This window comes from Phoca vitulina, unplaced genomic scaffold (genome assembly GCF_004348235.1).
Source record: "Phoca vitulina isolate PV1807 unplaced genomic scaffold, GSC_HSeal_1.0 scaffold30, whole genome shotgun sequence".
Classification (NCBI taxonomy): Eukaryota; Metazoa; Chordata; class Mammalia; order Carnivora; family Phocidae; genus Phoca; species Phoca vitulina.
Genome location: NW_022589733.1, coordinates 23,726,404 through 23,753,076, shown reverse-complemented (window position 1 = coordinate 23,753,076; position 26,673 = coordinate 23,726,404). Strand labels below are relative to the sequence as shown.

The 26,673-nt window shown below is 51.7% G+C and overlaps 1 protein-coding gene across 1 annotated transcript in view; it reads left to right on the top strand.

Moving 5' to 3' along the window:
* The first annotated feature begins 469 nt into the window (after window positions 1-469).
* LOC116644560 (pyruvate dehydrogenase phosphatase regulatory subunit, mitochondrial) overlaps window positions 470-26,673 on the top strand; it is a 33,256-nt gene continuing 7,052 nt past the window's right edge. Inside the window, exons 1-16 of the mRNA XM_032424232.1 lie at window positions 470-594; window positions 7,845-8,133; window positions 9,281-9,414; window positions 13,627-13,708; window positions 13,805-13,968; window positions 14,628-14,749; window positions 15,495-15,612; window positions 16,324-16,473; window positions 17,538-17,730; window positions 18,836-18,960; window positions 20,817-20,972; window positions 21,168-21,301; window positions 21,673-21,821; window positions 22,260-22,372; window positions 24,014-24,108; window positions 25,453-25,542. Coding sequence (XP_032280123.1) covers window positions 7,910-8,133; window positions 9,281-9,414; window positions 13,627-13,708; window positions 13,805-13,968; window positions 14,628-14,749; window positions 15,495-15,612; window positions 16,324-16,473; window positions 17,538-17,730; window positions 18,836-18,960; window positions 20,817-20,972; window positions 21,168-21,301; window positions 21,673-21,821; window positions 22,260-22,372; window positions 24,014-24,108; window positions 25,453-25,542 — 2,049 coding nt within the window. The 5' untranslated portion in view covers window positions 470-594; window positions 7,845-7,909. The remainder of the gene's footprint in view (window positions 595-7,844; window positions 8,134-9,280; window positions 9,415-13,626; window positions 13,709-13,804; window positions 13,969-14,627; window positions 14,750-15,494; window positions 15,613-16,323; window positions 16,474-17,537; window positions 17,731-18,835; window positions 18,961-20,816; window positions 20,973-21,167; window positions 21,302-21,672; window positions 21,822-22,259; window positions 22,373-24,013; window positions 24,109-25,452; window positions 25,543-26,673) is intronic.

Here is a 26,673-nt window from a genome sequence, read left to right as displayed (position 1 = left end):
GGATTTCAGTCGCGCTCCGCTACAGCCTCGCCCAGGAGGAGCCGAGCGCCTGCGGGTCCAAGACGCCCTTTGGCGCCCTGGACCAGAGTGGCTTTGAGCCGCGACCCACTCGGGGACGGAAGTGGGAACGCGCCTGGAGGGCAGAGCGAAGCCCCGCGCTCCCCACAGCACGGCAGGGCGAGCGGCCCACCGCGGACGTCCCGGCTCCACCTGCAGAGGTCAACCGGGTCGGCGGCCCGAGCTCCGAGACGGCCCCGGACCACCGCAGCTGCCGCCCAGAGGGCCGGGGCGGGGCCTGGCGAGACCCAAACAAGCCCCACGTGGCAGGGGCGGGGCCGCCGCGGGGCGTCACGGCGCGCGCGTGCGCCGGAGCGATCTCGCGCCGGCGTACCCTTGTGGGGGCCGTAAAGCGCGGAAGGTCGCGGGCCCCGGCTTTCCCCGGAACTTTTTGCTCCCTCCGCCCCGCCCCTTTCCCTTCCCCTTCCCCTTCCCCATTCCCCGTGTTCTGGCGCCGGGACCTCCCGCAACTGTTGTGGCTGCTGCCCCGCTGCCGCCCGGGTGCTGCTGACCGCGGAGCCCGCGGGGGCCCGTGAGGTAAGGAAGACAGCTGCGGGGCTGCTCTGGCCTCCCCTCCGCGCGCGTCTCCGCGTCCCCCTTTCCGCTCTGGTCTCCCTCGGGGGTGGTCCCGTCCGCCGAGTCGCCTGGGGACTCCGGCGGCCCGGGCCGAGAAGGGTCCGCCTCATCTCTCTCAGCCTGTCCGCGGCTGCGCTCCGTCCGGCCGAGGTGGTCCGGGCCTCGGAGACCCGTGCCCGGCTGGCCCGGGGCCTGCGCACCGGCTCCTCGGGGGGCGTCCGCCGGCTCAGCCCGACGTCCAGAGCGGCCGGGGTGACCTCGCTTCGGCCTCCCGGCCTCGGGCAAGCCCCTAGCGCGCATGAGGCCGGTCTCGCCCGGTCTTCCTCCACTGCGGGTGCAGTTGCTTTCCCGCCTGGAGACGTGCGGTCCGCCTGTGCTTCCCTCACGTGTAAGACTGCTGCAGAGTGCGGCGGCCGAGTTCCCGGGGAGAGTGTAGGCCCAGGGCAGTGAGCCGACTTCGTGATGTGTGACCACTCGGGACCGATGTGAAGGACACTGAGATTAGATTCGGGCATCTTCAAGTGCATTTTGCCGGTGTGTGTAAGCGTGACGTGCGGGGCCGCGGAGGGAAGGAGGAGGGGAGCCGGGCCACGGGGCACACTTGGCCAGCGCTAGCGATTTGTCTTAATTTCTTCAACTTGTCTGATCACCTGGTGGCACTTGTTGAGAATTACACACCCGGGACCAGCAGGATCCACTCTCCAGAGACGGAGCCTGGGCTAGAAATGTGCTGGCTGGCTGTTGTGCTGAGGCAGGTGTGGGAGATGTTGTTAATCGCTCTCCACTCACCTGGCTTCCTAGTCCCCAGCGGCCCATTTGTACACGCGCTGTGACCATACAGAGGAACAACTCAGAGGGACTTGGAGCTGCCCTCTTGTTCTTCTTGGTGTAAGCAGGTGTGAGCATACCTAGTCCCGATATCGCGGTTGCTTGGCAGATATTTTTCTTAGCAGAAAATATTGTAGGGTCATCTTAGTTTTTAAAACATGTAATTTATTTTTGGGGCCCCTGGCTTGTTTAGTTGGAAGAGCATGTGACTCTTGATCATGAGTTCCAGCCCCAATGGGGTGTAGAGATTACTTAAATAAAACTTAACATATATATTTATGTGTGTGTTTATATTAAATCTGGTTACGACTTTTCTTTGTTTTTGACATCTTCAGTTTCTTGTCTACCGACTTTCCCTTCTCTGCCATCAAACTTTGCCTTGGTTTTGCTGCCAAACCTACTTGGGTACTCTGGTGCCTTCCTTTCTTTGTTTGCATTCACTTTAAATCCTTTTTTGTTCTTGTTTGCCCTCACCACTTCAGTGACTCTTTGAAGGTCATGATGCACACAGGGTCACAAATCCTTTTCTTGGTTCTTACCACCCTAGGCTTTTTTTTTTTTTTTTTTAATCACCCTAAGTTTTTAACCTTGTTTATCCCATCTTGAACCTCAATTGTTGTTATGTGTCTTCTGTTACATTTGCAGTTCCTTTTATCCTGCCAGGGGATGTGCCTTGTGGTTCTGTCCTCACAGCTACCCTTTCTTTACTCACCTGATGTTGTTTGAAAGGTAGCAGGGAGGAAAGATTCCAGGGCAGACTCCGGTGCCAGCCCGGCAGGGTTTGACTCCTGGCTCTGCCCCTCACCGGCATTAGAGAAGCTCGGATGAGTTACTTCTCTGTGCCTCAGCTTCTTCAAGCGTAGAAAAGAAACTTTAGTATCTACCTCGTAGGGTTGTGAGGCTTAAGTCCGTTGTACACGCCTGAAGCAGCATCTGGCCGGCTGTAACTGCCTATGAAGATACTACCATTTTCTGTTTTAAAAATTCTGTCACGTGATTTAGATATCCCCTCCAATCTGAGGGCCTAGCCTTGAGATCCCAGAGTCCTCATTGAACTTTTCCCCCTCTCGTGTGTTCTCTCCTCTCAGCCATTCGGCAATGTGTATTTCCTAGGTGCCTCCCCTGAATGCTGGGAAAACCATGATCAAGTTATATAATTGGTCTCAGCTCCCAGAGAGCTCCATCGTAATAGGAGACTAAAAAGGACCACTTACTGAGTGCTGCTTAGGTGCTCGTTGCCATGTTTTTCCTTCCTGTCTGATTGAGTGTTTGTAGCAGCCGTGTGAGGTGGGTAGTCCTAGCTCACCTTATGGATGAGGAGCCCAAGGCACAGAGATGTGGCATAAGTTGCCGAAAGTCAGAGCTAATGAGAGGTGGGGGGAGGTTTTCCAGCCCACAGCTGTCTGCCTCTCTCTCAAGCCTACATTCTCAGCTGGGTGGTTGTGCTGTTTCCCTCATTGGCGACCAGACCGTGACACAGTCCGGGAGGCTCTGTGCTGGGAGAAGTGCAGGGTGTGATGGGAGAACATAGGAGAGTCACCCGACCCAGTGTTGGGGGAGAGGAGGTCTGGTAAGATGTCAGATAGGCTGAGAGCTGAGGCAGTTACCTTTGTCTGCGGGGGGAGAGTGGCAGGAACTATATACTATTTGGTTTAGAGGAACAGCGTGCCCAGATCCCGGAGGTTTCAGAATCCTGTCCTGTTTGAGGAGTTAATTACAGGTGGTTGCGTGTGGCTCCAGAGAAAGAGAGCAGAGATAAGAAATGAGCCAGAGAGTGAAGGATCTTGCCCTTCCTGTGAAGGACATTGCCTTTTCCTGAGGACATCAGAAAGTCATTGAAGGGTTTTAAGCAGGGGCGTGAAACAAGACTTGCATTTGAGAAGACTGGCTCCGAGTCCTGTGTAAGGACTGTGGGGTGTTGGGGAGAACGGTGTACAGAAGCCCCGTCAGGAAGCTTCTGCAGTAATCTGAGCAAGGGTGGCGGCCTGTACTCAGGTAGCTGCAGTGGGAATGGGGAGAAGTGGGAATGAGGGAAACGTGGCTGTGGAATCGTTAGTCCATGCTGGTTGGCTGCATAGAGGAGAGGAGAAAGGAGGAGCCCAGGGTAACACCCAGGGTTCTCGAATATGGTGTCACTGGGGGACACAGAAGTGGAGCAGATTTGGAGATTGAGGAGGATGGGTTTCCCTGTTGGAGGTGCCCGGTTTGACGTACGGGAGCCCAAGTGGACATGCCATTGTTCTGCTTAGAGGTACAGGCGCAAAGGTCGGGGCTGCTGTGGGTTGGGCTCTCGGTCACGGTAGGCAGTGAAATCCCCCTGGAGAGTAGTGGCCCGAGGGGAGAAGCTGGTCCCAGAGCACCGTGAGGGACGTGGACTCGGAAGGACGGGCCGGGGAGAGAAGCCAGCGAAGACGTGACCAGGGTAGTGGGAGTCAGGATAAAAACCGGGAAAGGGGGTGTGAGTAGCGGGAGCGATGGGCGATATGCGGTATTGTGGAGAGGATGTGAGGTGGGGCCGGTGTCCCCGGAAGTTGGCGACGTGAGCCTTCTTGGTGAGAGCAGCGTTCCTGGCTTGGCGGGCAGAAGCCCAACCGCTTTAGGTTCAGGACAGACTGGAAACGGGGAAAAGGGGACAGATCATATAGGAAGCCCTTTCCTGAAGGTATTTGTCAAGTGAAAAGACAGGCTGTGAGATCACATTAAGAGTCAGTTCTGGGGGCGCCTGGGTGGCTCAGTTGGTTAAGAGACTGCCTTTGGCTCTGGTCATGATCCCGGGGTCCTGGGATCGAGTCCCACATCGGGCTCCCGGCTCAGCAGGGAGCCTGCTTCTCCCTCTCACCCTCTCCCCTTCTCATGCTGTTTCTCACTCACTCTCTCTCTCTCTCTCTCAAATAAATGAATAAATAAGCAAAATCTTAAAAAAAAAAAAAAAAAAAAAAGAGTCCGTTCTGGCTTGACGGCCGGCAGACTCTGCAGTCACTAAGGAGTAAGGAAAGAAGGACACGGGACAGGCGGCAGCACTCAGGTGGGCAGCAGGGCAGCACATTGGGACTGCTAATTTTGTATGATGGGAAATCATGGTTTTAAATTTTATTTATTTATTTGAGAGAAAGAGCGCAGGCATGTGCGTGCGTGCCTGTGAGTGGGGGAAGGGGCAGAGGGAGAGAGAATCCCGACGTGGGGCTCGATCCCCCGACACCGAGACCACAGACCTGCGCCAAAGCCAGGAGTCGGATACTCAGGCGCCCTGATGGGAAGTCCTAACTGCCTCCTATGTTTGTGCTTTTTGCCAAGACCGTATTTTTTACCATTTAGAATTTTTAAAATGACGCTACTCGAAGACAGTTATGGAGCTTTTGTTCCATTTCTTTGGTGGGTTGGGAGGACTTGAGCATATGAAAACGCTGAGGGTCAGAGCGGAGCACCGAAGGTACGTGGAAGAGGAGCTGGGTTCATGGAGCTGAGTCCCAGGGAAGGAGGGAGAGGGATCCGGGGCTCTTGTGGGGCGACGAACTTTTGACCCTCTGAGGGAAGGAGAGATGGTTGTAGATGCAAGTGGGATTATTGGTGGAGTTTCAGGGGATGCGATGAGACAGGTTATCTGCTTTGAAGGGAGGAAGAGAGGAGGTGGGGTCCGAGGTTGGGAGAGGAGTGTTGTGGGTTCAGAACCCGAATGTAGACAGACATCTGCCTGTGGCTGAACCCGCGGTGGCCCCGGGGCTAGGCAGGGGGTGCCTGCTAGCCTGAGCCTCAAAGGAACTGGGCCTTTTCGAGTGTGACCAAGCAGTAATAGTTCTGAAGGGAGGAGGAGGCAGATACTCACCCCCCAGCCCCCCGCGTGGCGAGCTCAGTAGAGTGGGGCTGGCCGTGTGGCGGTGGCCGCTCCCTCAGAAGAGCTGCGTCCCCGTGGAGACAGGTGAGACGGTACTGGCGAAGGGCCGGGTGTTTAACTCTGGAAAGGATGTTCTGGAGGGCACGGTGGAGAGGTCTGGAGGGGAGGACAGCAGAGAGACACGGAGGGAGGGACAGAAATTGGTCACGTGGAGACGAGGTTGCAGGAAGAAGCTTCTGTCTTGAGACCCTTGGACAGGGACCGAGGGTGTGAGGCCTGGTGACTACCGCCAGGTGGCCGAGTCATCAGCCCTGGTTGGATGGGATTTATCCTGGGACGCGGTAGAGGCCTAGCTCGGTCTCTGTCCTGAGATGCTGTGTGGTGATGGACGGGCACCCACACCTGGGCCTTGGACGAGTTGGGCTGTTTGGGGCCCTCCGTGGGTAGTGGCATGCTGCTGGGCGCACTGTCTGCCGGGGCTGTCCTCTGAAGTCCCCCCTCTCCCCACGCTCGGTGACCCTGCCGTCTCCCGGCAGGTCTGTCTGCAGTTTCCTGAACAGGCCTCTGCTTTGCCGGGAGAGTAATTCTCTCTGGTGGCCCGATCCCGTACCCTTTCCCTTCTCTGCCTTATGATGCTAGTTGTCTCGTAGACACGTGTGCTTGGTCACAGCGTGTGACACCCGAGTTTGCGGGATAAGCCCACCTGGACTAACCTTCCCCTGCTTCTGGGAAGAGGCCTGCTGGTCCTTGAGTCTCCCTCCAGCCCGTGGCCTGGGCAGACCCGGGGCACGCCGTCCCTCACTGCGGCTTTGGGTCCTCTCTCTCTCTGTCCTCTTCCAGGACCTCGTTCTTTGTCACCACCTCTCCTTCCGGACCCACCTCTTTCCCCTTTACTGGCCCTTCCTGCCAGCAGTGAAACAGTCCCCACGGCCCACGCCTTTATAGACCAAGAATCCTGCTCTGCTCCCATTCTTTTCTTGCTGCTGGCTGGTTTTTCTGCTCTCTTTGCAGCAGAAAGTCAAGGAGTGGTCTGCACTCCCTCATCTCCTCGCTCTGGAGCTTGCTCTGGTCCGGATTTCATCCCGAGCACTCTCCTGGGAATGTTCTTTTTGGGGCCACCAAGGACCTCCGTTGTCAAGTCCCAGCGGACGGACCCTTGGCCGTCCTGCTGCAGCCCCGGGCACCCTCCGTAGCGAACCGCTTCTTAAAACCCTTTCCTCTCTCTCGGCTTCTGTGACACCGCAGCCCAGTTCTCTTTTCTGCCTCGCCGAGGCTCCTTCTCGGTCTGTTGCACCACTTCTGTTTGTCCGGATGCTCTGTGCGTCTGCCCGGCGCTCTGTCCTCTGTCCGGGACTTTCTTTCTCTTCCCAAGCTGTACCTGCTGGGGAGCCTCAGAGTTCTTCTTGTTCCTCAGCATGCCGGGTCTCGGATACCCCACGTGTTCCCCTGGCTGCCGGCCTGGATGTCCAGCTGCTGCCTGACCTTTTCCCGTGCGTGCCCGCCCGGCGTCTTGCACTTGACCCCTCAGAGGGGAACGTTGGCTTGTCTGCGCACCCGCGCCTGCACCCTTTCACAGCCTCCCTCTCGCTCCCTCTCCTTCCCCGCCTCCCTCCCCATCCCTAGCCCTTCACACTGTAGTAAGTGGCACCAGTTGATTAACCCAGAAACTCTGCCATCATCCTTATTTCTCCCCTTGCCCCATTTTAACATCCCGTTTGTTGGTAGGTCAGTTCCGTCATTTCACCTCCAGAACAATCCAGCCGTGGCTTTGACTCCACTGCCACCGTCCGGGTCTCAGCCCCCAGGCCCTCCCTCTAGGACTGCCACAGCAGCTGCCCAGCCCTGCCTTTCCTCTCATTCTCCAGCCCACTTCCCGCCGCCGCGGAGCCTGACTGATCTTGGAAAAGCATATCTGATCGTTTCATTCCGTGCTTTAGTATTTTCCTTTGCGCCCGGAGCAGAATCCCAGCTCGTCACGATGGCATCCCAAGCGCTGTGTGTCCTTGCTTTCTGCCTCCCTCTCCAGCCTTGTCTTGGGTCCTCTCCGCCTCGCTCCTCGTGCTCTGGGCACACTGGCCTCCCTTCTGTGCTCGGACTCCGCAGGGTCGGCCTCCCCTCAGGGCCTTTGTACGTGCCTGCGCTTCTGTCCGGAAGACGCATCCAGCTGATTCCCGGTCACCATCAGGTGTCTCCTCCGACGTCCCCTTCTTCCCGACCGTCCTAGTTTACATATGCCTTCGGGTATTGCAGCACACCGGCCTTGTTCCTTGTTTTATCTGTGTCTGGGCCGCCCCTGCCACAGGCACCCTCACACACACTCACACACCCACTCACTCTCTGTGTCTCTAATGAAAGGTGCATAAAGGCAAGACCGTCCTCCTCGTTGTCCCCTGCTGTCTCTGCAGCTGGCAGGGCGTCTGGAACTGCGCAGGGCCTCAGACACTGGCCGAGGGCATGATTAGCGTTCTTTGGCGCCTCCTCTCCCTTTCTCAGTAACCCTGTGCCCTGAGTACAGTACGTGGAATGAAATCTGGTTGCTTTCTCCGTCTAGTGTGCATGTCGGGGGTCTCTGCCGTAGCCGAGTGAGAGCACCGCGCCGAGCTGCTGGCAGACGTGATGTTTTACCGGCTGCTGTCGGCGGTCCGAAGACAAAGGACCGGCCGAGGATGGCAGAACTGGTCGTCGGGGAGGAGCGGCGCGTCGGCTGCCGAGGCGCATTCTGTCGCCCTGCCTGCCCAGGCGCAGGTGGTCATCTGTGGTGGTGGGATCATGGGCACATCCGTGGCCTACCACCTCTCCAAGATGGGGTGGAAGGATATTGTCCTTCTGGAGCAGGGCAGGTAAGGACCAGACTGCGCGGGCTCCCCTCAGCCCCTCCCCTCCCGGTAATGCTGTCCCGCCAGTAGCTAAGCTGACTGGCGCTAAGTCGCAGGACAAGAACCACAGACAGGCAACATCACCTGGATGCGGTTTTGCAATGCAAACCGCCCGTGTTTTCCGGCTTGGACAGAGGTGGCCGATTCCAGCACACCCAGGTCTCTAGAGAGGGTGCGTTTCATTTCAGGGTGACGGCACACCTCACCGTCTTGTCCTCTCCGTTGTAGTCACACAGCGACATCAACCCCGTGGCTCAGGAGCTTCCTCTGTGAGCCGAGATGAAACTGGCTACCTCCTGCCTGATCTCTGTTCCTTTTCCCCGTCGAACTCACTCACTCGAGAGCAGTGGTAGATTTACAGAACAGACGTGAAGGTAGTGCAGCGGTCCGTATGCCGGGGTCCCGTGCGCACCTCGGAGGAACATCTTAGGGTGGGATCGCCGTGAAATGCAGTGAATCTGTGTGGATACCTTAGTATTAACTGAAGTTCATGCTCTGTTCGCGTTGCTTCACTCTTCCCCTAATGTCCCTTTTCTGTTCTATTGCCTACCAGAAATTGGATGACCTTTAACACGTCCTTTGTATTTATTTCTGAATAGGCAATACATGTACATGAGTCAGATTGAAAATTGTAAAAGAGTGTACAGGGAACATTCTGCCTCCCACCCCTGACTTCTAGCTGGAAGGTTCCCTCGCTGGAGGCAAGTTAAGTTCCTCGTGTATCGTTCCAGATACTCCCCGAGTCATTATATTAGAGCAAATCTGTATCGGTCAGTTTGTATATGTGTACCCGGGTATTCGTTTATTATTTTTTTCTCTTTTTTATACAAGTTAGTAGCGAACCTTAAACAATGTCCCTCCCCTTGCTTTTTTCATTAGGGTTGTTCCGTATTGTTGCATAAAAGCTTTCTCTCGTTCCTTTCTTTATGGCCGTGTAGAGTATCCCATCGTAGAGGGGTCCTCCAGCCTGTTCAGTCCCGCTCGTGTCGGTGGATACGTAGGTTGCTTCCATCTTTTGATATGACACACGATGCCGTAGTGAGGATCTTTGAACTAGTTGCATTCACAGCTGTGGGAGTGTACCTGATAGCATTTTGAATGCATCCTGCAGGCTGGCTGCCGGCTCTACGAGGTTCTGTGCTGGTATCCTGAGCACCGCCAGGCACTTGACCATCGAGCAGAAGATGGCAGACTATTCCAACAAACTCTACCACCAGTTAGAGCAAGAGACCGGGATCCAGACAGGTAAGCAGGTAATCCGCCATTTACTGGTCCGCCTGTGCCCCAGACTCTGGTGCTCCGTGCCGTGTGTGGCCCGACGCCGCGTCAGCCTGCCGACCTGGTGGTCAGGGCTTGAGTCTTAGTCCGGGCTCTGCCAGTCGCCAGGGTCTTTCCTGGGGCAAGTCTGTTGGCGTGCTGGGCTGTCTCCAGTTTCCCTACCCGCCGAGGGGATTCCGTCCTTGTCCCAGATCCTTTCCAGAGCCTATCATTCTCAGGATAGGAAAGGCTTCCCGGGCCATTTCCTATTATTTCACTCACTGAAGTCTAGCAAGTGGCCACGCTTGGCTCCTGAACGAAGAAGCCAAGGACATACTTCCGTTTCGGTGCTTGATGGTGAAATCGTGGTCTGACCCGCTGCATTTCACCAGTTGCTCCGAAGGCCTCTTCTGACTGAAAAGCTTAAACGGAGGTTACCCCTTATGCGTGTCAGCAAGGGAAAAGAACCCAGGGAATCGTGAGCTAAGTACGACCGGAGCAAGTAGAAGGGGAAGGCTGAGCCATGGGAAGGTCCCGCACGATCACAAGTTAGAAGCGTGTCTGTCAGCGTGTCGTCAGGTGATGCATCGGCCAGGAGCCCAGGGGCGAGCCTCGCGTCGTGGCTGATGAAACCGTTTGGTGGCCACGGGAAATGTCCCGGGGGAGTAGCGGGGCCTAGTGATGAAATTCAGGACGCCCCCGCCCGTCAGGGTTGCTCTTTTGAAGACCCGCATAATTCAGATCACAGGTAATTCCAGGCTAATCCTGACAAGGATGGTAGCCTGATCTGTTCGCCCGCTGAGGCGGCCCTGCCGGGGGTCACAGCGTAAACACAGTGGATGGTCGCCTTTGCTGGCCGGCTCAGACCTTATGTGACCCGTGACACGGTTCTCGTTGGGAAGGTGAGATTTGAAGTATTGGAAATTTTGATGACAGGCTGAGGTTTTATAGCATTTCCCCTTCATAGGATTCCTGCTCTGGCGAAGTGTCCTTGTGTGTAAGTCCTCGATTAAGACTGAACGTCTGGGAACTGGGATTGGGTAGCTGTGTTCGTGGGGAGAGGAGATGCCAGGAGAGGAGCTAGAGGAGGGGAAGGAAGGGGCTGTAGCCCTCGAGCACATAAGCAGGGCTCCCAGGCTGGCCCTGCCCCGGCTCGGTGCCGAGAGCGGGCGTCTCACTTGCCTCGCCCTGGTCCCCGCCCAGCAGATGAGCCTGACTCCCCCACGGTCACCTGTCACGTGGCCAGGCTTCCTTCAGAGAGGCGAGGACTCTGAGTGAAGATAGTAGAAGGCGTTCCTGCTGCCTCACCACCTCTGGCTTTTGTCAGGGAGGATGCCTGCTACGTGCAGGACAGGCGGGAGCGAGTCCCTTTTGGTTGGATTTAATTTGGTGGCGACGGGTGCTTGAATCGGGTGGTGAGCAGAGTTTGAGTCAGAAGAGGGCCCACCTAAGGGGCCCCGAGCTGGAACTGCTGACTTCCTTGCGGTCCCCTGGTTCGGTCCCTAGTGCTTTGCCGAGCCCTGCATTGCTCACCTGCTTGGATGCTGGAGGAACCCGAGTCGTAGGCCTCTTGTCTGTAAGCTAAGTTTGTCTCACTTGAGTTCTGGGTCACCATCTGGAACGCCTTTTTGGGCCTGGTATCTCCTTGATGCTTGCCGGGCAGCGAGGAAGTCAGGCAAGGGAGAGTCCAGGGATCACCCTCAGTCTGTCACCCCCATTGCAGTTCAGCCGTGGTGCAGTGAAAAGGGGACGTGGGGTCCCCCGATGGAGGATTCTGTTATCCGGCAGGACGCGCAGGGGCCGGTCAGTGGACTGCTTTTGAGACTTAAAGACACGTGACATATGTACAACCTGGATTTCCCGGTATGACAGCGCTCATCCTCAGAAGACAGTGCATTTATGTGAGGTGTATGTTCGCTCCTTTAATATTCTGACACATCACTACTTCATCCGGAAGTCCACACGGATTTTGTCTCTCCAAAGTTTGCATTACCTTTTGTTGGTGCTTTTTGCTTAACACTTTATCATATACTTTTTGTACCATCTTTTGTTTTGGTAATTGCTTCTCTGCTACATGTTTATTTCTTATTTCCTTTAATACAAAAACATTTTAATAATCATTAAATATAAGTGTGTTATGGAGGGCTCTCTAAATTAGCTCATATAAATAAGTCTGCTTTGGGGCGCCTGGGTGGCTCAGTTGGTCAAGCGTCTGCCTTTGGCTCAGGTCATGATCCTGGTGTCCTGGGTTCAAGTCCCGCATCGGGCTCCCTACTCAGCGGGGAGCCTGCTTCTCTCACTCTCTCCCTCTGCCCCTCCCACTCATGCTTGCCCTCTCTCTCTCTCAAATAAATGAATAAAATCTTTAAAAAATTCTGCTTTTTATAACTGCAGAGGAAGTTGCCATAGTATGTGCAGTTTTTTTATCCATTTCCCATTACCTGATGTTTATAGTTCCTTTTCTGTTGTTATAATGATGCAGTACAGATCCTTGTCAGTATATATTTGTTTTCTATTGCTAGTTCTAAAGGATGGATTTCTAGAAGGTTGATAATTTGAGCAAAAAGTGTTCATATTTTCAGCTCTGATAGGTATTGCCAGATCATCCTCCAAAAGAGATGCCCCTTCCTACCACCAGTATATGGGAGTGCTTATTTCTTTAGAGTCTTCTCAACATTGCATATTGTTTTATTTTTCATTCTACTTTTTTTGTTAAGTAATCTCTACGCCCAACACGAGGCTCAAACTCATGGCCCCGAGATCAAGAGTCACATGCTCTACCGACTGAGCCAGCCAGGTGCCCCAGCATTGGGTATTATTTTCATTATTACTAATCTGAGAGATGGAAAAAGTTAGCAGATTCCAATTTGCATCTTTTTCAGTTAAACTTTATTTCATAGGTCTATTGGCCATTCATATTTCTTTTCTGACTTGTTTTTTAGTATCAGATGTCTACCTTCTTTTCTTACTGAACTTAAGAGTTCTATTTTATTGCTTTGAACCTGTAATAAAGCAAATTTTATGTCAGAAAGCTCTAGACCAAACTTTACAAGGCCTCTGTGGGAAAACAGTAGACTGTTATTCTTGTGAACTGGCGATAGGCTTTTGTTACGGCAGGTGGTTCTGTTTGGAAAAGCATGATTTGACCTCGTGTGTGCCGTGATGTGTTACGTTGCTTCGTGCATAGTGGCCCTGTCCTCCCAGGGGGACTGTTTGGTAGTGAGTGGGAAGTGACTGCTCAAGCCTTTGTCTGCAGGTGAGACTCAGAGTGTGATAAGCCCCCACATCACTGGCCACGATCACTGCACTGGCCTGGTCTGTCTACAGTTTTTAAAAACCAGTCTCTGAAATTTCAGTTCTCCAAACGGAGACATTCTTGTCATGTCAGCGAAGGGCATATTTACCTGATGATTTCAAAAGAGATGAGAAAAACATTTAAGTGACCGTCCTGTGCTGCCTTTTAAAAAAAATACCCTGATTGATTAAGCTTTTTCATTATCAGAACTGAGAGTCACTGCATGTTAGGAAGATTGTCATTGACCCAAGCGTAATCAAGGTTGTGTCAGGTATGTTGATTGCAAAGAGCAGGAGTCGACTCCGGCCAGCTGGGGCAAAAAGGAGTTTGTTGGAAGGCTTTCGGAGCCAGTCGAGTTGGCAGGAGGCTGCCAGCTGGAGGAGGCAGCGTGGAGGCCGGACTGGGGGGACCCACGGCAGGCAGCCCCTCGGGAAACGGCCCATCTGGCCAGGACACCGCTGCTCCTGAGATGATCAGCCTCCAGCCATTCACCTGCTTGCTCCAGACCCGGTATCCCGGGAGGGTTTGATTGGCTGAGCTTCGGCCACATGCCCCCTGGCTCTGCCGGGGAGGTGGGGGGGGGTCCAGCCCCGCACTGATGTTGTGAGTGGCCTGCATCGGGGGTCACACTCCCACCAAAACCATGGGGAGGAAGGTGGGTTTTGGGGTACATTCCCTTCCAAAAGGCTTTGTAGCAACAGTAGCTCTCGTGTTTATTTTAAGAGTGATTATTTAAGATGTACATGAAAATCCCACTCGATCCTCCCCAAATCCTAGCTGAGGATGTCTGGATGGTGGCAGTGCCAGGACTCCTCACCGCTCTTTGAACTTGTAGTCTAGTGGGCTCGCCCGCCTGGCCCCGCAGGAGGCCTGGGCTGCTCAGTCTGGGCTGGTTTTCCTTACAGGTTACATAAGGACAGGCTCGGTCTTTCTGGCCCAAACTCAGGACCGGCTGATCTCCCTGAAGCGCATCAACTCAAGGCTGAAGTACGTATGAGGCCAGAAGCCTGTCCCGATGCTCCTGTCAGACTGACGTCTGCCAGAGGGCCATGCATGTCATTGTCCCCTTGTGTTCTGCGGCAGCGTCATAGGTATCCCTTCTGAGATCATCTCCCCCAAGAAAGTCGCCGAACTTCACCCTCTGCTCAACGTGCACGACCTGGTGGGGGCCATGCATGTTCCCGAGGATGCCGTAGTGTCCTCTGCTGACGTGGCTCTTGCCCTGGCAAGTGCTGCCTCCCAAAATGGTAAGCAGGTTTCTGGGTGAAGAAGGAAGAGGTTACGGAAGAAGGTGTCACAGCCGGCAGTGACGCCAGCTCGGCTTCCGTTGTTGAACGCTGGCTCTTAGAGTGTTTGTTTGAATATACCCTCTGTTAATAAATGGGTTTCCTCAGGGCCACATTTCCCTTATTAAAGTTCTAAGGAACTGCTTTTAGTACTGACCAGTGCACTTCAAGCTTATGGGAATCCCCCCCCCCCCCAACATGAGAAGCTCCAAGGTCAGAAGACACAGCGTGGACTGAATCCACAGCTGGTCATGTCCTGGGGTTGGAATGAATGAGGGGAAGACTAACCAGTGTCCAAGGTGCTCTGTACTTTGGATGAACTGATTCCCGGTGTGGGTGGTTTAGGGTTTAAGATGCCTTATTTGAACTTTTTCTCCCCTGCCCGTTTTATGATTCCTGGAATTGAGTTGTGTACTAAAGTCGTCTGCTGTTTTCAGTCTTGGAATAGGCCCATTGACACAGTCTTAGGATGTGGTTCCTGGGAGTTTTTGTTTTTTTTTTAAATAAAACACTGACTTGGCTTTTTCAGCATTTCTCGGGGGTTGAGAATCTGCTGCAGAGGCCTTAATTCTGGGCCATCAGAGGATGGATTCACCAACTCTTTCTTTACCTTGGAACAGGTGTTCAGATCTATGACCGGACCAGCATTCTTCATGTAATGGTCAAGAAAGGTCAAGTTACTGGTGTGGAGACAGATAAAGGACAGATCGAGTGCCAGTATTTTGTCAACTGTGCTGGTCAGGTAGGTTAGCAACAGTACTGGGTCACTGATTTTATCACTTCACTTTTACCTCTGGGATTTTAGGTATGGAGATGTAAGGTTAATACTGTGATGAATTAAGCAGACGTCAGGGACCACCTGTTCCTTCTTTGGACTAAAAACTCAGAATTCTTGTATTCTAAATCAGAGGCCTGTAGCTAGTCCTCAGAGAGGAGCACCAGTGATGACCTTTTCCTTCCTCCACCCTGGGTTAAAGGGTGCCAGGAAGTCTGTGAAATGGTCGGGCATTGACAGAAATCCTTGGCGTTGGGTCTCCTCTGGTGTTTCATTTCATCCTGCAGCCTAGCAAATAAAGCATGGGGCTATTTTTTTGTGTCAGGAGTGTGGATTCAGTTAGGAACACTAAGCTGCTTCTCCTGACCTAGGGGTACTTTTTGCCTTGCAGACGTCACATATGACGGGATCTGGGGTTTGTAGTCGAGGCCAGGCGTTTTGTTAACAGGGCATCACTTGCCCCCCAGTGAGCTCCTTTTATTGGTTGCTGAATCTCTTGTTCTTTGGTCTAAGAATAATTGTTATGGTTTAAAAAGGACCTGTTGCTCCCCATCCACATAACTAAAGCAGTCTGAACCTTGGCTTCCCATGCCTCACGTTGGGGCAAGAGCACACACAGGCCGCTTGCAGTTAAACTCCTGCAAGCAGCTGAATATGCTCATTTGTCTTTCTGTTCCTCTTCGCACCCACGGATCAATCTCTCTGTTTGTAGTGGGCATACGAGCTGGGTCTGTCCAACGAGGAGCCGGTTAGTATCCCGTTACATGCCTGCGAACACTTCTACCTTCTGACTCGCCCCTTGGAGACCCCTCTGCAGAGCAACACACCGAGTGAGGACTTACACTTTGTTTTTAATCGTGTTTCCTTGCCACTGTCCTGTCCTCTGAAAAGGAAGACTTTCTGCTCAGGATAGACTGTGTTCCAGAGAGTCTCGTCTCTTCTGGAGCGTGTTACGGGGAGGCTGACCCAGTTCTACCTTTTCTCTAAGAACTCTTTATGAAAGGATGGACAAAACAGACATTCCACTGAAGCAATTTTTTGGTTTGTTTTGTAAGCTAATTGCAGTCCCACACAGAGGTCCAAATTGAGAATTTGGAATGTAACCTGGAGTTTTTGACTTGAATGGCATACGTTGCAGACAGGTTCTAGGTAAGCTACAGTCAGGTTGCTCCACGACCCTGAGTGCCACAGGAGAGGGCTTGACATCTCCTGGAAGGTCTCAACCCCGAGAATGGGCTTGCAGTCCCCCGGTTATGCTAGGCTTTCGTGTGGCACTGCGGCAGTTCCGTAGTTTGGTTGCGAGCACCAGTCAGAGCTTCTAGGTAGCTGATCAGGGAAACAGGGTCCCCTGTAAATCTGAGGGGGCAGATCCCCCACCCCCACGACCTCGAAAGGTCTGCGTTCACTGGATGCTTTTTCGCTAATAAAGCCAATAACGGGTGTCTTTGTTCTGCTTTTTCTGTCCATTTAGAAAGCTGGCCTACCTCTAAACCTTGCTTTTCTCTTCTGTCCCCCACTCCCTTGTTGTTTCTCTTCCTTAGCTATTGTGGATGCTGATGGAAGAATTTATATCCGGAACTGGCAGGGTGGCATCTTGTCTGGGGGCTTTGAGAAGAACCCGAAGCCAATCTTCACTGAGGGCAAGAACCAGCTGGAGATTCAGAATCTGCAGGAAGACTGGGATCACTTTGGTGTGCGAGCTAGAGGATAACTATAACGCCCTGTGTTTGTCTAAGATGCTATCTTTTTTGAAGCATTTTCAAGGAGTTCCTTCTTTGATCTTTTTAACAGCCCCATGAGGCGCTTACAGAGGGCAGCCTGCAGAGTTTGCCTAAGGCTGCAGTTATGGGTAGCAGATTCTGGGGACGAAGATCTTGGTTAAGGGACTTCTGGCGTATTATCTAAAACCACTGCTGAAATTCTAGGCTAGGAGGAAACCTTTTTGTAGGACAGCATGTAAGACTGAAGAAATTTTTAGAAAGCAGAATTGTTTTGTTAATACGGTCTTTTAGTTGGTTTTTGTTTTTATTGAACAATTGACCTATGATACTGTATTAGTTTTAGGTGTACATCATAGTGATTAGATATTTATATGCTACTTGATTTTGTAATTTATTTTTATTTCCTGGATAGTTAATACAGTCCCAGGGTCCAGATTCCAAAGATATGAAGGGGTCTATAATGAAGAGTTTCCCCTCCCACCCTTAATGGGCGTTTTTTAAAAGTAAACTTTTTATTGTGGGAGATTTCAGACACTTAAAAGGAGAGAGAAGAGTATACAGAACCCTCTGTGTACCCACCAGCCAGCTTCAGTCTGGTTTCATCTGTTGCCAGTGTCCCCGTGGAATAATTCCCAGATGACGGGCTGACTTTCAAACAGGCTGGGGACCTGTCTTTCGCAGCTGTTCCAACTTAGGAAATCCTTGCTTTGATTACATGTCTCCTCGGGTACCGCGGAAGAGCTTTTCCCCAAGTACCGATCCCTTGGAAATCTTACCTGTCCTCCCGTGTGTTGTGTGCCCTTCCACAGCTCCTGGTCTTTCTAAAGAGTGTCTTTTTTCTCTGTATGCCAAGCACTTTGTAGGTTTGTCCCTTAATTCCAGCACGGTTTCTGCTCAGGGCCCGTTTGGCTCATCTGAGAAAGCCTCTTCCAGGAGATTTTCTAAGAGGAGAGGGAGTCGGGAAACACAAGGAACGGATGAGTTTGAATTCCCTAAAGCTGAGGCCTGTGTTTGACTTTGTTTTTATGGCTCAGAGCCCCTGCTGAGTTCCCTCCTGCGTCGCGTGCCAGACCTGGAGACTCTGGAGATCCTGAAGTTGGTGAACTGCCCCGAGACCTTCACCCCAGACATGAGGTGCATCATGGGCGAGTCTCCTTCAGTTCAGGGCTACTTTGTGCTGGCGGGAATGAACTCTGCTGGCCTTTCGTTTGGTGGAGGGGCTGGAAGGTAAGTCTTCCTTGCTCAGACCCTGCTTGCTGGGTGCTTCCTTCCTAGAGTTCCCTGTTGCTAATGTGGCGTGTAATGGATGTATGTAATCTGGTATGTTAATAATGAGGAGGTACACATAATTTGAGAGTTGTCCCCTTCAAAGTAGTCACCGTGGGATATTCCAGAAGTGTCTTTGTGCACAATGTTTTGGGAACTCTTCTTTGGAATTAGTCTCGGAGCCCCTGAGGTGTAGTTTTTGGCTTTTGCATGGTTACAAATGTTGATCCTTTGAGTACATTTGAGTTTGGAAACAGTAAGTACTGTGAGTGAGACCTACGATCATGCTGAGTAATACAAGTCTTTTTTAAAAATTACATACTAATTAAAATCAGCCAGTCAGAAAGGACAAGTACTGTGTAGTTGCACTTCTCTGAGCTACTTGGAGTGCCGGGGTGGCTGCCAGGGCTGGGGCAGCGGAGTGGAGAAGGACTGCTGGCCTCACGGAGGGAGTTTCAGTTGGGGAAGATGGAGAGTTCTGGAGATGATGGTGGTGACAGTCACACAGCAGTGTTGAAGTACTTAATGCCCCTGAACCTCACACATGAAAATGATTAAGATGGTCAATTTTATGTTCTCTTTTGTTCTGTTTTGTTCTATGTTCTGTTATGTTCTGTGTATTTTATCACAATTAAATTTTTAAATTTTTATTCATGAGGCCATTTTTCTTGAGTGACTTGTAGAATGGCTCTGAAAACTCTTATGGAAGAGGAGTTACCAAAAGTGTTTGGAGCTGAGATGTGGTCAGATAGTTGTATAACCTCTGAGAGTTTTCCAGAAAAAAACCACTGGATGGATAAATTAGAGTACATTTGTATATTTTAGTCTTTTTTCATAGATGTGGCTTGTTTTATAGCACTTTCTGGGAATCTTATTAGAGCTAAAATCATCAGTGGTTTTGAGAACAATAGATGGATCCATGATTGTTCAGAAAAGTTAAGGAAATTGCCCAGAATTTCTCAGCCAGTCTGTGACAAGATGGGATGTTTCTGTTGGTTCTTGATTCCTCGTATAGTTAGGAGAGTGTCCCATCCGAGGTCTAGCAACTTCCCCCACATCTAAACAGGTACCTCGCTGAATGGATGGTGCACGGTTACCCATCCGAAAACATCTGGGAGCTGGACCTGAAGCGTTTTGGAGCCCTCCAGAGCAGCCGCACCTTTCTGCGCCACCGGGTCATGGAAGTCATGCGTGAGTGGAGCTCAGTCCCAGTTGCGCCTCGTTGAAGGTGTCTTCCCTGGGGCCTCTTTGATCAATCTGAGGGGCAGTTGTTTAAAAATTGCTCCGAGTCAAGCTTCTGATGTTTGGTTGAGGCATTAGGCCCCGTGTGGTATTTATGGAACCTTCTCTTTAGTATATCGTCTTTTATTTACCTCTGGGGCTAGGAAGAATAGGCCTTCTGGGTGGTAGTTGCTGTCCACCTCCCCTCGGCAGCTCCTTGTGGATGCCTAGGGTTGTCTGCTTTCCACTGTGCCTGCAAAAGTCCCCGTGCCAGGTGAATGCTCTCACTCCCTACTTGATCTCTGAGATCATGATTTGCTTTCCAGGGCAGAGAATTTGCCATGTTATTCTCAGAGTGTCAAGCTTCTCTTAGTGATTTTTGTCATTAACTGTTACGTGCTAACAAGATAGGAAACCACTTCTCGTGTAAATACAAAACATACGTTTTCATTCTCCTTGTTCTTCCGTCCAGCTTTGAAGGCCTCTTCATTTTAACTTGGTACTCTACCTTGTCTCTGATTTACTTTCTAGTAAATCCTTAGGGTCAGCTTTTGTATCAGGAATTGAACCAAATCAGACTGTCATTTCACTGCCCTGTACTGAGGAACAATTGTTCTGAGACTTTGCCAAAATATTCCTAAATATTTGGGGCATATTTATGCTCACAGCCAAGTCTCTACATTGGCTGTGAGCACCATTCTTGATTAACAGTGAACTGTTGGTTTAGTAGCAGGGGGTTCCATTCACGATGAGGCTTTTGGATAACGGATAACCTTCAGCACCTGTGTGCTCACTTCTAGCCTGGGGCAGAGAACCGTCTGTGGGAGACAGAGGGCCTGGCAGCAGTGTGGGTGGCCACTAAGGTTCTTTAATTTTAACAATTATTTTGGTTAAAATGTTGAACTGCTATAAGTCCTGACTTCTCCAGCCATAGTTACTTTAGAACCTGTGCAAATCATAATGGAGCTTAAGTTTCTCCTTGATGACATGACACTTATGGTGGCCGCCTCTGATTCTCACATAACAGGAATCGCAGGCACGACAGAAAGTGGGGAAAGGGTAAGTAGGACCTTAAGTGTGAGAAGAGACTGAAGAATCATCACAAGATAAGGCAAGCAGCGTGGCTCCCTTCTCTTGAATCTCTCAGCCTCCTCCCCAGCCCGCCGTCCCTCTTGTGTGGAATGCCGTGAGGTCAGGTTTTCTCGGTGCAAGGGACTCGAGCTCACACTCTGGCTATTTTTACATCTTGCTGTTGCAGATTAGACCCTAGGAGAAATAAATTCTGACCCTAGCTTTGTTATGTGAATATGTCACTGGGCCAGGACTATGCAACCTGTCCGATTTCAGAGCCACCAAATCAGGGTATGCTGTGTGCCCTTTCACTTGGGAAGCAGGTTAGATGCCAGAGAGAGAGGTCTGTAACAGTTCTGAGGTCTCAGCGACTCGGGCTCTGTAAGGAAGCACGCACCATGTTTTCACACGTTGTCGCTCCCCGGGTGCTCTGGCCATGCAGCCTTCCTCTCTGCTGTGGAAGTCTGAGCGTCCTCCCGTTGTTTCTACCTACTGATTCGAAACGATGATTGTGAACAGAGACCTGGAGCTGTTCTGTGACTCACAGCTGTGTAAGCATGGAGGGATGATAGCAGCTCTTGCAGCATGAGTCTTTCTTTTGGAGCCGGCTTGTTACACGGGGTACTGTTTCCGGATTAGGCCCTGTTAGCCTGGAAAGCATGCTCTTGTGAATAGGAGCAAGTCCCGAATCTCGTGGATGCTGTGTTCTCTGCCCTGTGGTTTGGGCTAGAAGAGACTGTCCTTATCTGTTCCAGCTCTGCTGTATGATCTGAAGGTTCCCCGTTGGGACTTCCAGACCGGGAGGCAGTTACGCACCTCTCCTCTCTATGACCGGCTGGATGCACAAGGAGCCAGGTGGATGGAGAAACATGGATTTGAGAGGCCGAAGTACTTTGTGCCACCAGACAAGGGTAAAAAGGGCCATTCTCATTTTTTTCCTTTATGCTTTAAGAACCAATAAAACCCATTTAAAATGTATTATAGCTAGAATGTGTTCCTAGAAGAATAAGTAAGAAAAACCTGTCACACTCTACTAAGCTATACATGGAGGGTCCGCAATATAAATCTCCTTTTCTCTCTTCCTTTTGTTGTTTTCTGGTCCACAGACCTCCTGGCATTGGAGCAGAGCAAGACGTTCTACAAGCCAGACTGGTTTGACATTGTGGAGTCTGAAGTCAAGTGCTGCAAAGAAGCTGTGTGTGTCATTGACATGTCTTCTTTCACAAAGTTTGAAATAACAGTAAGTGCTTGGGAACCAAAAGAAGAGATTAGGAACCTTTGCATATTCATTGAATGCCCCGTTTTTCATCTGTTACTTTAAAACTGCTTTTGTAAGGACTGTGGTATATTTTAGTGTTTTATCTGTATTATAGCATTTTTCTAAATTTTTAGCTGTTTCTGGGTTGTAATCTGCTTGCAGAGGCCCACTTACCATTCAGCTCAAGAGCTAGCTTTCTCTAGAGCTTCTTGTGGTGGAGTAAATCCGCAGGCAGGGTTGCCCGGGGACTGACGAAGGGAGTCTCATCAGCAAGTCATGCCGCCCGTCAGACGGTGTCACCCGGCCACGTGCTCTGGTGCTCACGCTGTCTGCTTTGTCCCCTAACCCTGCAGTCCACCGGGGACCAGGCGCTGGAAGTCCTACAGTACCTCTTCTCCAACGACCTGGATGTGCCCGTGGGCCACATCGTGCACACCGGCATGCTCAACCAGGGCGGGGGCTACGAGAACGACTGCAGCATCGCGCGCCTGGGCAAGCGCAGGTGAGGCCCGCGGCCGCCCTCCCACGCCACGCGGCAGAGCCGAGCGCCGGGAAACCCGGTTACACCGAGGACAGAGAGGTTTCTGTCACTCATGGCCTGTTGATTGGCAGTGCAGTACAAACGGAAATCACAAGGAAAGGCAAGGAGAAGAAACCAGCCCAGATTATATAAAACTCCATGTGACAGAGCAGTCACCCTAGGGGCGGAGACGTCCGCTTACAGTAGTAGGTCTGTATGCCCTCTTGGCACCAACAGGAAGCCCAAATCTGTTTTGTCCTTACGTGGTAGAGCCTGGAATGCGGCGCTGCTGGCCCCCTGACAGCTAGGAGTCCACTTGCTGGTCTGCTGCTCATTGGTTGCTTTGAAATGAGTTAACCTGCCTGCTTCCTGACCCTTTCTCTGCTGCCTGGCTTTGATTACTGTCTGTCTCCCTTTCAGTTTCTTCATGATTTCCCCCACCGACCAGCAGGTCCACTGTTGGGCCTGGCTTAAGAAACACATGCCGGAAGACAGCAACCTGCTTCTGGAGGACGTCACCTGGAAATACACCGGTAAGTGGGCCCTCTGGGGTCAGCTGCACAGGAAAAGGCCAGCCTGTCCAGGTCTGTCTTCTCCATTTGCCTTCTATTTGACATTCAGAAATGGGGGTCAGAGTGAGAGGCGTGCAAGAGGTTTTCTGGTCGCACAACATTGATCTCTAATACCCACGTTTTTGTCAGGTGTGGAGTGAGTTGTGCTTTAGTTTTGGTTTGTTTTGTTCACTGCTATATCCCCTGTAGCCAGCATGGAGGAGTGCAAATATTGGTTGAATGAATGGGAAAGTTGTTTTTTGTTTTTTTTTTTAAGATTTTATGTGTCTATCTGACAAGGCACCTGGGTGGCACAGTTGGTTGGGCCTCCGACTCTTGATCTCGTCTTAGGTCATGATCTCAGGGTTGGAAGATCAAGCCCTGCGTCGGGCTCATCGTGGAGTCTGCTTGAGATTCTCTCTCTCCCTCCCTTTGCCCCTCCTTCCTCTGGCGTGCATGCACTTCTCTCTCTCTTTAAAAAAGATTTATCGGGGCGCCTGGGTGGCTCAGTCGTTAAGTGTCTGCCTTCAGCTCAGGTCATGATCCCAGGGTCCTGGGATCGAGCTCTGCATCGGGTTCCCTGCTCGGCGGGAAACCTGCTTCTCCCTCTCTCACTCCCCCTGCTTGTGTTCCCTCTCTCGCTGTGTCTCTCTTTGTCAAATAAATAATATCTTAAAAAAAAAAAAAAAAAGGATGTATCAGCAGACTCCATGCTGAGCACTGAGCCCAACATGGGCCCCACTGAGCCCAACACGGGCCCTGATCTCACGACCCTGAGATTGTGACCTGAGATGAAATCAAGAGTCGGATGCCCAACCAACTGCACCACTCAGGTGCCCAGAAAAGTATTTTTTAATTTATTGCTTAAGTATTATTTTCTTCAAAATTTCCCCTTAGCTTTTTTTAAGTGAGTGAATAATTTTTGGGGATGACTTAATTTCCTGATCATCTCCTCCTCAGCAGTCCTGTGGGGGAGCAGGCCCCCCCAACGTCCACATTCTCGGTTTAAGGCCTGCCCCTCCCACTTCACTAACACCTGCCCTTGTCCCCAACAGGCCCTCACTGCCAATTCATCATGACACCAACCACGTTTTCCTTTTTGCCACCAGACTGGCAGACTGTGGGAGCAAAGCTGTCTAGCCCGTGAGGACGGCTGACGTGTGGTTACCACCAGCTGCCGTCACATGATGGACTCCAGGGTGGTTGGGCGGCTCTCCTCAGGGCTCTCCTCCGGGTGCAGATTTGGGAGTGGGCTCTTCCCGTCCCGTGGCAGCACTGGGAAGAGGGAGGCAGTGGGAACTGTGCAGGGAGTTCATGGCCAGGCCTGGAAGCAGGCTCCTGTCATGGGCCAGGACGTGGTCGCACGACCCCAGTGTCGCGGCCGAGGAGGCTGTGGGGCGCTGTCCGCTCACCAGCAGGCAGGAGCTGCACTTAGCAGGCCTGTCGAGGGGTGTGTTTGCCAGAATGGAGGTGCTCTCTGTCCGCCCTTGGGTTGCCTGAGCAAAGGGTTGCTGTCATGGTCTCAACACCCAGGCCTGGCAGTAAGGGAGCAAGTCCAAAACAGACTTTGCTCTTGGGCTCACCTGTCACCTGGACTGGCATCTCTTGTTCTTTTCTGTTTAGCCCTCAATCTGATCGGTCCCCGAGCTGTGGATGTGCTGTCTGAGCTGTCCTACGCCCCTATGACTCCAGACCACTTCCCAAGTCTGTTTTGCAAGGTGGGTGCTAATAAAGTTTTAGTTTTTTAAATGAGTAGGGATTATTTCTTTTACAGGGCTGGCAATTACATGTTCTTACTACAGCATCAGTGCCCACAAAGGGTGTTGTGGTTTTCATTAAGCAAACAAAATGAGTAAATTGATTTATTTTTCACCCTTCCAGGTCTCCCTATTCAGTAAACATTAGGATATCTTTCAAATGGATTTAACTTCTCTGATTATCAGCCCTATATATTTATTGCTTTGTGTAGCAGTGGATTAAATTTTGTAAGTTAAAGGATTATGACACGGATGCCAAAACATTCAGGTGCCCTCTCTCCATGCAGTGCTTCCCCCTTTCCCTTCACAGGGTACCTTCTGTGTGCTGGCATCTCTAGGGAGCCGCAGTCTAGGTGAATCCCTGAAGAGCTTATGGAAGTTTCTTATATTTGGCAACAGTAGCAACTTGTAACTGAGTAAAAGAAATGGCAACTGAATACTGCTGAGAGAGGTCCAGACAGACCCGTGGTTTGGTAACCTGTCACAAACAGCTGGGGGACGGGGACTGACGGAGGCTCTGGGGAGTTCAGACCCAGGCTGGGATCCGCCTACTGACTGTACAGTGTTTTTTCTTCATGGCGGAGGGAAAGCAACAGAAAGCTGACCGGTAGGCATCAGCAGACCCTCGCCTGCACGGTTTGCTTCCTGCACGAGGGACCCACGTGCGTGAGCCTACAGAGTAGCGTGTAGGGCTTCCCGTGGGAGTAGTTTGCTACGGTGCCATCTGGGACCTGCCACTTCCAGGATGAGAACAGCGATTGTGTCAGAGGCCCGTTAGGTAACTGAGCCGCCGTAAACACATGTTGAGCATCAGAAGGCCAGCCTCTGACCCCAGAGAAGCAGGTGCACTGTGTTCTGTGGCCATCAGGTGTCCTCTTTTGTTGGACAGGTGCCCAGGACTTGCCAGATCCCCCGGAGAAGACATTTACCCGGTCTTCGTTGCTCCTCATGCCCCTGACTAAACTTAACAAACCGTTAGCAGGATTTTGTGAAAAGAAATGTTTCATGCTTGTAAAGACTTTGCCTCCACTTCCCACCAGCAGCTTGGCTGGCCCTCCTGAAATGGTGGTATTCATCAGAAGAGAGACTGCGAGACAGTACTCCATCCCTGGTGACCCCAGTACTTGGAAACAGACCACTTTGAGGATGCGTTTCTTTCATTGACATATATGTCCTTTAGGCTCAAACAGAGGGTGCAGAGCTAATGAGAGGGGTTTACGTCAGGTGGTCATCACTTTAACAAACGCGGAGTGCTCACTTCCTCTGAAGAGTCTCCATACTCAACTTCTCCCTTTGCTTCCACAGGAGATGAGTGTGGGCTACGCGAATGGCATCCGGGTGATGAGCATGACTCACACAGGAGAGCCGGGATTCATGCTTTATATCCCCATAGAGGTGAGCCTCCCGGAGGAAGGCGGCTGGCTTTCCCATGCCTGCTGGGCCCTGGCAGGGTTAGAGAGCCGGATCGGACCGGGCCTTGGGTATTGAGATAGGCTGCAGTAGAGGGACTTCAACATTTTGAACTAAGTTATTTCCTTTTTGAATAGGAAATACATTTACACGGTTTAAAAATCAAAATCTGTAGGAAGGATTTAGTGCCACCTGACCAGTTCCCACCAACCACCACTAATGATACAACTATTAGTTTTTGTAGGTCATGTCGGAGATTCTGTGCATACACAAGCAAGTTCAAAGACACTCTTAACCCTTTTTTAGAAACACGGTTGGAAGCATACTGATGTTCTTCTTGATCTCTTAATAATTTATTGTAGAGCTCCTTCCCAGTCAGTACCTAAATAAGAGAGCTTCCTCCTCATTTTTTATCAGTGGTTAATCCTTCACCTCGCCGAATCATCATTTATGCCATCAGTCTGGTACTAATAGACGTCTGTGCTTGTAGCGCTTTGTAGTTCTTTGCTGGTATAAGCAGCTGTGTGTACGAGTCTTCCCGTGGCGCGTGCGTGCGCGTGTGTGCGCCCGTGCCGCTTTCACCTCGGCCGGTAGGTGCGGCGCTGGCAGTGCGCTCTGCTGGGTGTGAGATGAAGCCGAGTTTCCGAACCCATTTCCGAGTAAAAGCTCATCAGTAGCACTGACGCACTCCTGCCTGCCTGTGCCCCATCCCGTTCTTCTGACCTTATCCTGCCTCCTCTGCCTCTTGAACATGCTGCTGCTCCAGCCTCGGGGGCTTCGCACTCGCTCGCCCCTTCCCTGGCCTGGCCTTCCCCCCGAGAGGCTCTCACGGCCGCACCTGCTTCAGGGCTTGTTCACATGGCATCTTCCGGAGGCGGCCGTACGGGCGCAGCCTCCACCCCACGCCCGGCTCTCCCGCTCCGCTTTCCCTGTGTGGTTTTGCTCCGCGGGCTTATCACTGTCTGATAAAATGTATTTTATTTCATTCATCAGATTACCCTTATTTAAATGTAAGTTCTCTGGGGCAGGAATATTTAACTTTTATATCCCCAGCACCTAGAGAAGTATTTGGCACATAGTAAATGCTTAATAAATGTTGCACGGATGAATGTTCTA